Source organism: Elephas maximus, chromosome 21 (assembly GCF_024166365.1).
Source record: "Elephas maximus indicus isolate mEleMax1 chromosome 21, mEleMax1 primary haplotype, whole genome shotgun sequence".
NCBI classification, from domain to species: Eukaryota; Metazoa; Chordata; class Mammalia; order Proboscidea; family Elephantidae; genus Elephas; species Elephas maximus.
The window spans coordinates 38,657,059-38,671,355 of record NC_064839.1 but is presented as its reverse complement, the minus strand read 5'-3'; the positions used below and the strand labels follow the sequence as shown (position 1 = coordinate 38,671,355).

Here is a 14,297-nt window from a genome sequence, read left to right as displayed (position 1 = left end):
GCCTAAGAAGTTAGAAAGTGAAGTTGTGTAAAGTAAAACAGTTTCAAATTAAAGCTGTTGCAAGCTATTTAAAATCTGTCCTCCCAATGAACCTGCATTTAAAAAACCTAAAGGCAGCTGAATGACCGACCATACTACCATGATCATGTCAAAGAAACCTCTAAGGCAGAAGGATAACCAGGATCAAAAAGGAAAACTTAAATGCCTTGATCGAAAAAGATTATTAACAACCATTCCCTTCCTCCTACATTCAATTTAAATTTAAATAACAATTTTTAAAATAGAAGCTGATGAACATTATTCTTACAATGCCCAGCAGAAAAATTACCCCTGAATTCGGTGAATGAGAAAATCAGGAGCTAAACTGTTAGAAAAATCTTACTTTTTCAAACTGAAGATTTTTAAATCTTCCCACTTAAGAACTGAAAGAAAATAATATAAAAATCAGACATCATTGAAGTTTTCATCCTCCTTATAGAATTCTGCTCTTGGCAAACATCAGACATTATGAAAATAAATTTTACAAAAATGTCTTATTAAAATGACCCAATGAATACAAGATACTTCTAGGGATTAGTATTATTTTTATTTTTAGGGTCAAGTTTTAAGACAATCAGACTAAAGGTCATCGAAAAAAAAACCAAACCCATTGCCTTAGAGTTAGCGACCCTACGGGACAGAGTAGAGCTGCCCCCATAGTTTCCAAGGTGCGCCAGGTGGATCTGAACTGACGACCTTTAGGTTAGCAGCCATAGCTCTTAACCTCTACGCCACCAGGGTTTCCAAAAGTCAACAGTGACTACTGAATACAATTTGTTGTTTTTTGCTTTTTGTGACACTTGTTTAAAACTTACCTAAAAGTTAAACAGCAAAAAGAAAATCAAAAATGTAAAGGAACGAACACTAAATTAACTCCTTATAATATTCCCCATGTGTACTTTGACTCTGCTTCAAGAAAAAGTATTTGTTTCTAGAAGGTTGCAAATTTGAGGGAAAATTTAAGATAATGTAAGTGGAAATGGCATCTGATAAACATCCTCCAGTGAAGGGATTAACTCCGATTACACTTTACACTTATGTGTCCTGCAACTTGAGAATGGATCATGTTTTATCTTTAAGAATGCTATCAAAGTTTTCAAAAGTTGGGGAAAAAAAGATAAAAGTTAAGAGAAACAAACTACAAAGAAGGAATGGGTGAGGGGGTGGGCATCTATTTTGAGCAGCAATCATTAAAAATAAAACTCTACACTCTTGCGTTACGTAAAGTACAGAGGAAAAATAGTAATCAACTGTGTTTGCCCCTTGGGTAACGACCTCAAATTACTTTACTCCTTTTTTTTTAAAATTGTGCTTTAAGTCAAAGTTTACAAATCACATCAGTCTCTCATAACAAAAACTTACACACACCTTGCTATGTACTCCTAGCTGTTCTACCCCTAACAAGACAGCACACTGTTCATCTCCATCCTGTATTCCTGGTGTCCATTCAACCAGCTCCTGTCCCCCTCTGCCTTCTCATCTCGCCTCCAGACAGGAGCTGCCCACATAGTCTCATGTGTCTACTTGAGCCAAGTAGCTCACTCCTCACCAGTATCAATCCCTGTCTGAAGAGTTGGCTTTGGGAATGGTTCCAGTCTTCGGCTAACAAAGGGTCCAGGGACCAAGTCCCTCTAGCCTCATTCAAACCATTGCCTGGTCTTTTTATGAGAACTTGAGATCGGCATCCCACTGTTCTCTCACTCCAGCAGGGATTCTCTGTTGTGTTCCCTGTCAGGGTAGTCATTGGTGGTAGGTGGGCACCACCTAGTTCTTCTGGTCTCAGGCTGATGTAGTCTCTGGTTTATGTGGCCCTTTCTGTCTCTTGGGCTCACCTTTAACTTGTGTCTTTGGTGTTCTTCATTCTCCTTTGCTCCAGGTGGGCTGAGACCAACTGATGTGAGATGCTACTTTTTAACCTACTAGATGAGCAAAGATAAAATATTCTCCTAACAGTGTGAGGACATTATTAGTGGGAATATAAAGAACAAGGTTTCTTGTGATTGTTTTACTACTATTGTAGCCTGGTAACATAAAATCTATACAGACAGACAGCCTATTTTTGTTTGCTTTCTTAATTTTCTAGCAGTTAAATAAAGAAAATATGCTGACAATCCCATTGAATCTTTTTTCACTTGAAAAAATTTATAAAATATTTCCCTCAACAGTACACAAAACCACACAACTTTCATTGACTCACAAACCAGCTTTATCAAATCAACATCTTACCCTGTTTTTTTAATATTACAAATTCAACTGAATCCCTCTGTGTACTCTGCCTCAGTCCCATATCCCTTCTTTCCATCCCAGAATTTAACCAAACCCAAACTCTGCTGTTCATTACTGCCATGCTATCTATTTTTACTACACAAGTATGTATCTAGAAACAATGCACTGAATTGGTTTTGAATGTTTTAAACTTTGCATAAATATCATACCATATTTATGCTTCTGACTTCTACTCTTTTCATTTAAAATCTTTGATTATTTATACTGAGACAAAAAGCTCTAATTTAGTCATATTCATGGCTATATAGTATTTCATTTAAGAATAAACCATAACTTACCTATTCTCTTTCTGATGGGCATATAGATTGTTTCCACTGTTTTACTATTAGAAACAATGCTGCAATGAACACTATAATATCTCTTTGTATACATGCACAGGAATATCTTAGATTATATACCTAAGGAGGCTTGATCAGATTCAAGTATTTCATCTTTTATTTTGTTTTGATTTTTCAAGTATAGTTCATAGGTGGTAGTATAAACTGTCATCAGGAGGCATATAATTATTTCTGGTGGACTTATCTCTTTCATGAGATTACAGTAACAGCACTGACGATCATCAGTGGTTACAAAATGGTAATATTCTAATTCTCTCATTCCTTCTTCATTTATTATCTGGAATATTGCTCTGAGGAGCAACTTCTGTCTATATATATCATTGTGTTACCAACAGTTCTTTTTTAAATAAGGAGTTGGTTCCCTAGTAACCCCCAAAGATGACCAATGGAGTTGTTTTTTATTTGTTGGTTTAAGTATCATTATGAACTCATGGGTTTAAACTTACTTGGTATTTTATAATCAACTGCAGTTATTATTCTTAATAATGCTCAAATTATCTCATTTTTGGCATGACTCTTCTTCTGGTGGCTACTGAATCCTTTTCACATGACCTCCAGTCTTTCTTGGTTTCTGTCACAATAAGATGTCTTAGGCTTATTCTTTATATTTCCTACCAAACATTTAGAGTCAGCAATCTTTCTAAAGGGCCCTGGTCCTTTTAGAGTGAAATGGACTTGGGCTTAAGGGTGCTCATTGCTACTGGTTCGGGTTATTGCTTGTAGGCCTTTGAACGGCCTTAATAGAACTAAGTACCTTTTAAGATAAAATATTAGTCAGCCAAATTTAGCAATATAAAAGTAAAAACCACCATGACCAAATTAAGTTTATTCCAGGTGTGCAAGGAAAGCACCACTAGAAAATCTATTAGTATAACTCACCACACCAACAGGCTAAAAGAAGAAAATCCATTTCAGTAGATACTAAGAAAGCATTTGATAAAATTTGACATCAACTTCTTTAATGTGATAAAGGAGGTCTACCTAAGACCTATAGCAATCACTGAACAATTTGTGTAGAAACTGTTAAAACTTCTGTAAACCCTCACCAAAAACATAATAAAATATTATTTTAAGAAATAAACTCTATAGCAGTCATCATATATAACCATAATTTGCAGGAGCATTTCTTTAAGGTTTCACTAAGACAAGGATGCCTACAATCACCATTTTTCAATACTGCATTACATGTACAGGGTACTAAGAAAAAGTTATGCAGACAACAGTACTGTCTCTATGGAAACAATAAGAGTCTACAGACAGACTCTCAGACTCCTAGAACTGAGTTCAGCAATGTGGCTAGGTGGATAAACACAGTTAAGTTCCTGGGTTATCAACATCCAACCTGCCTTCAGGAACAACTTGTACTTGCCCTTTAATGTTAAGTAAATTTGCCCTCACTTTGAAAGGACTGAACAAACCCCTACTCATGACAAATTTTTCATCACAATCACCTTCACTTGCTGCATGTTCAGCCTTTAAATCACTGAAAAGCCTTCTAGCTGAGCCTTTTCTTACAGGAAAAAATAAAGTAAGGCTAAATAAGGACCCTTATAAGGCTAAATAAGAAACATTATGCACCTGTTCCAGCTTAACTACAAATTCGACTTAAAGACAGACACTGTTAGGAATGGATCTTGTTCATAACCTGGGGACTGCCTGTACACAAAAATCAATTATATTTCTCTATATATCTGCAACGTGATTCGTAATTACAAAAAAAAAAAAAAATTTACAATAAAAACAAGAGCTCCAAGGAACCTATAAACCTATTTCACCAAAGATGTGTAAGACCTTATGAAGAGCACTGTAAAACTTTAGGGAACCTAAAAAAGCGGAATGCCATACCTTATCGATGGAAGGGAAGACTATCGTAGGCCAAGTTAGAATTGACGAAGTAGTTACCAGCCTACCACTGCCATGTGAAATGTAGACCCAATGTTGTCAAATTTTCTGACTACAAGTTTCTACCTAGAAGTCTAGATTTCTATGAGAAGTTCCCTGGTTTTTATATGATGGCAGAAAATTCAGAACAATTTTAAATACTGTACTGGAGAAACAAAACACATCCGTGGAAGAATCTGGCCTCTAAGATACCAGTTTTCTACTGCTATAGTCTATCCACTTTAGATAATCAGCTTTATTTCTGCACTGTGTTTAAGTTAGATGCCTAAAAGATTACATACTCTACTGCCTTTGTTGTAAAAATGTTGAGGATACTATTATATCACTAACAGGCCCTAAATGAAAGACTCGTGTGAAAAATTATCTTTTATGGCTTCACAGACAGGTCCAGAACGTCAAGATTGCTAGTTTCCTTCTAACTCATTTCACACGAAACACTTTTTTTTTTTTTTTCTGCTCTTGGTGGTACAACTTTTGCTTCTGACTTTGAAAGTGTGTGTGTCACTTATAGGACTGGTAGACTGGAAAGACCACAGAATTTGGGTTTATATGGTTCTGTGGCCTTACCACTTACCAATTCCATGATCTTGGCAAAGTTATTTAACCTGACTGCACTTCAGTTTCCTCCTCAATAAATGGAGAATATAGTACCAAATAAAAAAATTATCTTTTAGAATTCAGTGCTTCAAAAAGCTTTGCTGTCCTTGAAGAAACGGTAAAATTAGTAATAGTTGAGGGCTTTTTATGTACAAAACACTGTTATTGTTGTTTTAACATTTATTAACTTATTTAATCTTCATAATAACCCTATTAAGTAGGCACTAGGATTGTCCCCACTTTACAGATGAGGAAACCAAGGCACACGAAGTTTAAGGATGTTGCCCAAAGTCACACAGATAGTAAAGTCGCAAAGCCAAAGATTCTATCTAGGCAGTCTGGTTCCTGCAGTTGTGTTCTTAAATTCTGGCAATCACAACCATGTCACTGAACATCTCCTTCCTTGTATTAGCTACCTCATCAACAGCAACTATGCTGGCCTTATAGTCTGCATTCTTCCTTCTCCCCAACTCCTACTTTCTATTATTCCTTTTGTCTTTTAAATAGACGCTGGTGGTATATGCCATCTTAAATCCTTTGTACAGCAAGGTAGGACTAAAATATTTAATAAATAAGCTAACAGAAACAGTTATTTATAGATTTAGACTAAACCCAAAGAAGAAATAGGTCTTAGAACTATACGTGGCTGAGTTCTAATACCCTAATACTTAACTTAAACAAGTCACCTAAACTCTCTGAAGTTGTTTCCCCATCTGTAATATGAAGATATTACCTACCTCATGGGGTATACTGTAAAATTTAAATGAGACATTTTAAATGTGGCTACTAAAAAGTTTTAAATTACCTATGTGGCTCATATTTTATTTCTATCAGACAGCACCATACTGGTAAGATATAGGAAGCAGGTGAAATTCGTTTTAAGAATACATTTTATTTAACCCAATATACCTAGTACTTCAACATGTAATCAGAAATACCTGAACTATATTTAGATTTCATTAAACGTATAACTGATAAAGTAGATTCACATTCCCAGTTGTTTCAAGCATATTTAAAAGTTTTCCAGTAACTGGAAAAAGTACCAAAACAATCATTTCCTTTAGTATTTGCTTCAGTTGCACTAGCCACATTCAGCTAGTTGCTACCATAATGAACAGCACAGGTCTAACACACAAATGCAATTCAAGGGTGGCTTTTATTATACATGATTAAATGGAAATAGCATTGTGATTCATACATGCAGGTGAAAGAATCTAGATAACAACTGTTTTAACCCAATTCCAAAGGCAGGATACCAGATCACTAATAAGGATACATTTGTGCTTATTCAAAAAAAGAACAAAATAACAAACTTAAAAGTTATGATTCCTATTCCCACTCAAAAAAAAAATGTTTCTTTTTGTACCAAAATTTTAGTATAGTTTCCTTGAGTCCTAACACTTTCCACCTAAGAATTAAATGTTTTATCAAGTAACTAAGTTCCACAACACCTAAAACATGCTACCTAGGTAGGACTGAAAGCACATTTAAATATGTTAAAGGAAAGAATCTCAGAAAAAACATATATAGCTCTTTTACAAAATGAAATACTCCACAAAGTCTTAATCCTACCCTAAGACTTAAAATTCTGTCTTTAAAGAACTCCCTTGGGAATATGCAAGTCTATTATTTACAAGATGTCAATAATGGTTATCTCTGAGCCAAGGGATTAAGAGTTCTCGCCCCTCCATTTGATAATCTTAATATATCAGAATGCTGTAAATCCTAATGTATCAGATTTCTGTAAATCTAACCTAATGTGCCTTAAAGTAAAACAACCAGTAAGAAATACAGGCATCTATTTGCTTTATATTATGTTATGTACCATACGGATAACCCCGAGTCAAATTTTGACGTGGTAAAAGCATATAACTTGAAATACTACAACTCAGTACTTAATCATACTCCTTAGTCTTACATTCTTTCTTACGTAAAAATTTCATTTCTCTGTAAATTCTGAAGCTAGAATATTAAGATAAGCCACTTACCCCAAAACACACATCCATTTACTGAAAGATCATGCAGCCATTAAATGCTATGACAACTGTCACAGCATTATTTATAAAAACCAAAAAATTTAAACATTCAGTACAGACAAAATACAAAATGAAGATATGCCTCTATCAGTAGAACCATGATTTCAAAGAATATATATGAAAAAAATGTTCATGGTATATTATTATTTGAAAGAGTACACGCTGTATCATACTACACATACTAGTTCTATTTAAAACCAATATATGAGTATGTTTATAGGAGACAGCTGTTTTTGCCTACCTAGTATCTCGTTCCCCTTTCTTCTGATAACACCTCAATTTTCCTTCGGGGAAGTAATGCACTCCCACTCTTAATCATGTATTTCTGGAGAAGTTGACCCCACTCCCAGCTCCAAGATGAGCATATAAAACTGACCCAAGTCAGTCTGATAAAGTTCAATCACAGTACTTTGTTTGTTTGTTTGTTTAAATTGGGGGCAGGGGAAAGAGGTGGAGGTTCTGCTTGCATGGAAGTTACTAACTGAGTAAGAGAAAAGCTGGTGGCCGCTTTTCCCTAGGGGAAAACCTTCCTGATAAATACATCAAAATATTAATAATGACTATCTCTTAATAATGGAAATATGGGTGGCTATTTTTCTTGTTGTACCTAGTGCTGCACATCCTTCCTTTTAATTTTGCAGCGTATTTTCCTTAAGAGACAATTTAGCATATTATTCTTAAATTTAAGTGAAATAAAATTTAACAGCATTAGTAAGAAATAAAAGTGGCCCATTTTCCCTCTGAGACTCAATCCCCCTTATCAAGATCAAATAAGGAAAGAAGAAAGCATTTATCACCAAACATACCATGTTCAAAGCACAGGAAAATGGGTAGGGATACCTGCAAGGAAGCTGTTGCAGCAATCAAGCCATGAGGTAATTAGTACAAAATCCTTAGATGCTACTACTTGGCAAGCATCTAATTTCTTTAACTTAGAAACATCTGTTGTGAGTTTCTCTAAATGATCTTGTGCACAGAGAAAATGATTAAGAAAACATTTAGCAAATATTTCTTGAATAACCATTGAAGTCCAGGCATTCTGACACAGATGAGTCACAATCTACTAGTCAATCCTGGTTAATTTTAAGTAAGCTAGTTGCTACTACCAAAACAGTCTTCTGATCCTGATAATAAGCGATTCTCAACAGAAAGGAAAGTTGATGGTAATATCACACTTTCCCAGGTCTGCAGTTTGCTCTCTCAATCCTACCCTCAGTCCCACAACGATCATCAGTCTCCAGGGCTATCAAGTACCTCCCTGCCAGAAAAATATTGACACCTTCTGAGCTACAATACCATTCAAACAAGAGAACCCTTGCTGGATGTGGTCTTAGTCCATCCTACCTGTCCAAAGTGAGCAGGGTAGCCCAGCATGTGCATATATAGCAATTTTGCCACATTCCGACAACGGTATGTATTATCTTCTTCTCTAAAAGATGACCGGATTGCAGCACATTCTTTCTGGATCATTTCTCGTTCTTCGGCTTGGGTTCGGGCTGTCCGGATGGTCCGGATCAGCTCCCGCAATCTGATGGGGGCTGGCATCCTCTGGATATGGGAAGACATTAAATAGAGATGGTTCAGATTTTTTACTACCAAAACCATTCATACACTTCACGTATAAACTTTGATTTTTTTTTTAAGAATTCAAGACTTGCTAAATCCAGTGACACAACGTTTCAGCAAAGGTATAATTTACAAACCCCTCAACTCTGTAAATTTCTAGAAAGGCCACAAACAAAAATGTAAAGGACTAAGTATCAAACTAAGCAAAATGAGACAAAAAATACATCAATATGTAAATCTATCACTAACATAAAAATATCTCAGGAACCAATTCAATTCAAATCTTTACTCAATTTTTAAAATTATACGGAAAGACCTATGCTCAATCTAGGTCCCTAGGTGACACAAACCGTTTGCACTTGTCTAGAAATCTAAAGGTTGGTGGCCCGAACCTACCCTGCAGCACCATGGAAGAAAGGCCTGGTGATCTGCTTCTATTAAGATCACTGCCAAGAAAACCCTATGAAGCAGTTCTATCCTGTAATACATGGGGCAATGGATTTTCCTTTGGTACGCCCAATCCTAAATAACATAGATATTTTTTGTTCCACTGCTGTTGGGGCAATGGGATTTTCCTTTGGTATGCCCAATCCTAAATAACATAGATATTTTTTGTTCAACTGCTGTAAAACTCAACATAGGTCAACAAAACATCAGACAAATGTGATCCCAATCAAGCTCAACTCAACAAAATACACGAGAGATTAGAAGAGAAGACCAACTGCCAGATTAAAACATCTTTCTAATAAATAGTAGTCATCTCAGTACACTGGGTGTCCTTTCATTCCACTTTCAGAAAGAATCCTCCTTAATGTTAACCCTAACTTAGCAGGTGGAAAACAAGCAGTCTAAGTCAACTAATATCAATCTAGATCAACTGGAAATACTCTGCTAAAAAAATAACTTTTCTCTATAAAGATCATATAATGCAAACAAAGACTATTCGGAAAAAGCCTAAATCTAATTGCACAACAGGGTAGTCCAACTGGAAAAAAAATCCCAAGAGTTTAAGTCAGTTAAGAGAAACGCAAGTTATCTGGAGCAAATTCTCAGCCAACAGTCACAGAATCACAGAAATATAGTTTAGTTTATCTGCTAGCTTTTTATGGAGGGAATGGAAAGGTCCAGGCTGTTAACTACCTTGTTCAAGGTCACACAGTAATTTAGTTACTGGCCCAACTCAAATCCGTGGTGATTCCCACATTCAGCACTCTTCTTCCATTACTCACCTGTTTTTAGCTTAGAAAAAAGAAGCAATTTTTCTTTCTTGAGTTGTGACAACTTACTACTACTTGATTTTTTTTAATACATCACAAAAAAATCATAGGCACGGATGAAAAAAGTTAACTGGCACAGTAAAAATTTTAGAAAACTACATCTGAGAACAAAAGTAAAAAGTTCTGGTTCCAGGGAAGTGGCATAAGCACTTTCTACCCTATTTCTCCCTCTGAATCTAACTACAAATTCTGGACAAAATGCGTGCCACAGTCACCCGAGGACTCCAAAAAGTAAATGACAGTAGGAGGACTGGGGAAAAGCCAAACCCAATGCCGCTGAGTCGATTCCGACTCATAGTGACCCTATAAGACAGAGTAGAACTGCCTGATAGAGTTTCCAAGGAGCACCTGGCAGATTCCAAGTGCCGACCTCTTGGTTAGCAGCCGTAGCACTCAACCACTACGCTACCAGGAGACCAGAATTTGAAATTTTATAGTGTTGCCCAGCCTGGACTCAAAAGCAGTCCAAAACCCAGAAGTGTTCGCCCAGTATAGACTAAAAGACCTCTAAGAAAAACTCTTTCTGGTCCAAGAAGTGGGAAAGGGGGTCATTGCAAATCAAGGACAATGGGGACGATTCTCCCTTTTGGTTTTATACACCCAAAAAAAATCAATTTTATTGTGTTAATTTAAATGATAAAGAGTTTTAAAAACAAACAAAAAGAAAGCCCTTCAATTAAATAATTAAGGCCTATTTGGTCAGTTATAGTAATATATCCTGGGAAAATAAATGGACTGGAGCCCGGGCAGTGCAGCCATTAAGAGCTCAGCTGCTAGCCAAAAGGCTAGCAGTTCAAAGCCACCAGCTGCTCCTTGGAAACCCTATGGGGCAGTTCTACTCTGTCCTATAGGGTTGCTATGAATCAGAATCAACTTGGTGGCAATGCGTAATAAATAGATAATGAGAAAGTTGCTAATTGTTTCAACCTGCTTAAAGGCACATTTGACCACTAGTGAAATATAACATTACTATAAAATCTTGGAAAGTTGTGTGTGATCGGTGTTAGGATATGGTCATACTGTTTGGCCTATATGAAAAACTAAACCCCTTATATTAAGGGATGACTGAAGGTGGGTCTCACCTGGAAGGTGAAACCACTTTCTGTGCCAGTAACACAGGCATAGGATCTACTTTGGGTGGGGGTGGGGAGCAGGTGGGGGTGTAGAAAGGGCTATGTTGAGCTGAACCATAAATGGTCAAATGTTTAGAAAGGAGTTTCAAAATGGTGGGTTGAAAGATGGTGCCCTCCAAACAAGGCAGGTCCCAAGAAGCTTCCTCTGTTAAACTATGTCCCTTCTGAACTTCTGAAAAGGAGGTAATACTTTAAGTATAGGCGGTGGAACAATGACAAAAGCTTCAGGAGCTTGTACTTCTCTTTATTTCTCCCCTTAGTATGTAAGAAAGTCTATTCTGAAAATTTCAGCCCATTTCCAACTCTGCAAAAGACAACAATAGGAAACTAAAATACACAGTTTGGTCCAAGTACTGAAAGGAGGGCAGCACACCACAGGAACTAATAGCAAAATTAAAAGAACTACAAGAAGAAGGAAAAATTATTGGGGTTCGGAACCGGGGCCACTAAGCCAGCACCACCCTCCATGCCTCCTCACCAAGTTTTCTTCCATTAATCAGTCTTGGAGATTATGGTTTCATATTTTGAAGGAATGTTTTGAATGGCAAGTCAAAAATGAAAGGATAAATCGAAGTTCTTAAGTCTTTCAAGTACATACTCCTGCAAAAACATTGAATATTCTTTGGTTTCTACAAATCATGAAAGTATAGAAATTCCATTACAGGAAAGAATAGATCTTTTTAAAATCTAGAGCCAAAGCAACAAAAGAAACACCCTAATAATCAGCCAGTATAAAAAATAAATTAATAAATAATTTTTATTTTTTTTATTGTCAGCCAAGCATCAGTAGTAGGGCAAGCCATCTGACTTCTCTAAGCCTCTGAGTTCCATCAACTAAGAAATATGGGCATAGAATCAGCTCTAAAAATCTGAGGAGAAATATTTGATGATCATGTTATATATCATTCTATTTTCAGTCTGTTAATGTTAAAAGCAGCATTCTTTATATACTGAAATGTACTCCCTTCGTAGGTCCATATTGTCAAGCATATTGGTACAAGGAAAAATTAACTAAACCAAACTTCAATAAGGAGCAAACATATATACTATATTTAACTGAAGTACAGCCATTAAGTTTGAGACTCTTGAATTCAGAAAGCAGCAAGATCAAGGTCTTTAATGAAGAACATGAAAAAAATAGTCTAACAGTTCAGGGTTCATTAGTCTATAGTTATAAAATACCAAACATTTAAGAAACTAGAGAATACAATACCATAACTGACATCAACATAAGCATCCACTTCAAAGTGGGAAAGGAGAATGTTTTAAAAATAAAAGGAATCAGAACTCAGTTGCCTGCACCTCCTCTCCTTTGTCCTCCTTGTTTAATTCAATTAAGCACACTATCCCACTGATGACATAAGTATTTGGGAAACATGTTAGACCAAAATGTGCCAACTGTTTGCTGAACCTTCTCTATGCCAGGCAATAGGTGCTGGGGATTGGCAAGGACATGGTCCCTTATACTTGTTGCTATGTGCCATCAAGTCAATTCCAACTTATAGCGACCCCATGTGACAGAGTAGAACTGCCCCACAGGGTTTTCTTGGCTGCAATCTTTATAGAAGCAGATCATCTGGTCTTTTGCCCATGAAGCAGCCGGGCAGGACTGAACTGCCACCAGGACTCCTTCTTTTATGCTAAAAAGAACCCAAGAGTCTAGTGAGGGGAACAAATTTTTTTACAACTCCAGCCATATAATAAAAAGCAGAAGACACTGTTGATCAGTGACAGGACAGAAAATTTTATTTATGATAAGCCAAATTTTGACATGGCAAAAGTAAATCAACATATTTAGAACTTTTCTTTTGTGAAATTAAGTGCTTTCTGAATCAGTCCAACTACTCCAAAATCCCATACAGAAAGAGCTCTGTAGCATAGTACAAGTTCACAATCTCTCTCCAAAACCTTTAGTACAGACTAAAAAAATTCCAGAACTTTTTTAATTTGAGAAAACAATACAGTACATAAATTGTCATAATTTGCCCACCGTGTCTAGGGCAGCACCTCCATTATCAAACAATATTTCTGCAGCAACACACCAAGTGAAAGAAATAAATACTACAATCTCACGTATGTAGATTTGACATAGGTCAAATTTTAGTATCAAAAGAGTTATCAAAAACTCCTAGTTTTCAGAGTTTTTTGGATTCCAGAATTGAGATAAGGGATGTGGACATAGAGTTCAAAATGACGACCCTAGAATAAAATTACCTGGATTTGAATCCCAGCTCCACCACTTAGTAGCTGTGAGTCCTTGAGTAAATGACTTAACCTCTCAGAGCTTCAGTTTTCTCATCTGTAAAATGGGGAGAAAGTACCTACCTCAAAGGGTTGTTATGAGAATTAAATGAGAACACATGTAAAATTCTTAGCACAGTGCCTGGCACATAGTAAGCACTGAATAAATATTGGTCATTGTATTGGCTATATAAAATATCCTTGCACAGATTATTTTGAACAAAAACAAGTTGCAGAAAGATACACAGTATTAATATTCATAAAAGTTTAAAAACTGTGAAAGAACATAATTCTGAAGGGATACAAAAATGTAGTAAGAGAGTAAAGACATGCATGGGAAAGATAAAGATCAAATCCAACACACACGCACATCTGGGAGGAAAGGGAATATGTCAAGGACAGACAGTTTCAGCTACATAAATCTTTTATTTCTCAGACTAGGCAATGGGTAAGTGGATATTTATTATTGTTCTCTACATTTTTTATTTCTGAAATATTTCATATTAAAAAATAAATTTAATTGTAAAAAGACCAGACTTAATGGTCTGAGGCTAGAAAGACCCCAGTTGTCATGGTCCCCAGACCTTTTGTAGCCCAAGACAGGAACCATTACCAAAGCCAACTTTTCAGATAGGGATTGGACTGGACAATGCAATAGAAAATGATACTGGTGAAGAGTGAGCTTCTTGGATCAAGCAGACAAAAGAGACTATGTTGGCATCTCCTGTCTGGAGGGGAGATGTGAGGGCGGAGGGGGCAGAAGCTGGCCAAATGGACTAGAAAAGAGAGCGGAGGGAATGAGTGCAGTCTCATTAGGGGGAGAGGAATTAGGAGTATATAGCAAGGTACGTATAAATTTTTATATGAGAGACTGACTTGATT

General features: G+C 36.4%; 1 protein-coding gene across 2 annotated transcripts in view; it reads right to left on the bottom strand.

The window, feature by feature from the left end:
- AP1G1 (adaptor related protein complex 1 subunit gamma 1) overlaps nt 1–14,297 on the bottom strand; it is a 71,150-nt gene that overhangs the window by 41,705 nt on the left and 15,148 nt on the right. Inside the window, exons 2-3 of one of the 2 annotated variants that reach the window (XM_049863857.1) lie at nt 13,389–13,473; nt 8,543–8,746 (exon numbers count right to left, since the gene is read on the bottom strand). In XM_049863857.1, coding sequence (XP_049719814.1) covers nt 8,543–8,743 — 201 coding nt within the window. In that variant the 5' untranslated portion in view covers nt 8,744–8,746; nt 13,389–13,473. The remainder of the gene's footprint in view (nt 1–8,542; nt 8,747–13,388; nt 13,474–14,297) is intronic. The other variant, XM_049863856.1, reaches the window with a different exon arrangement.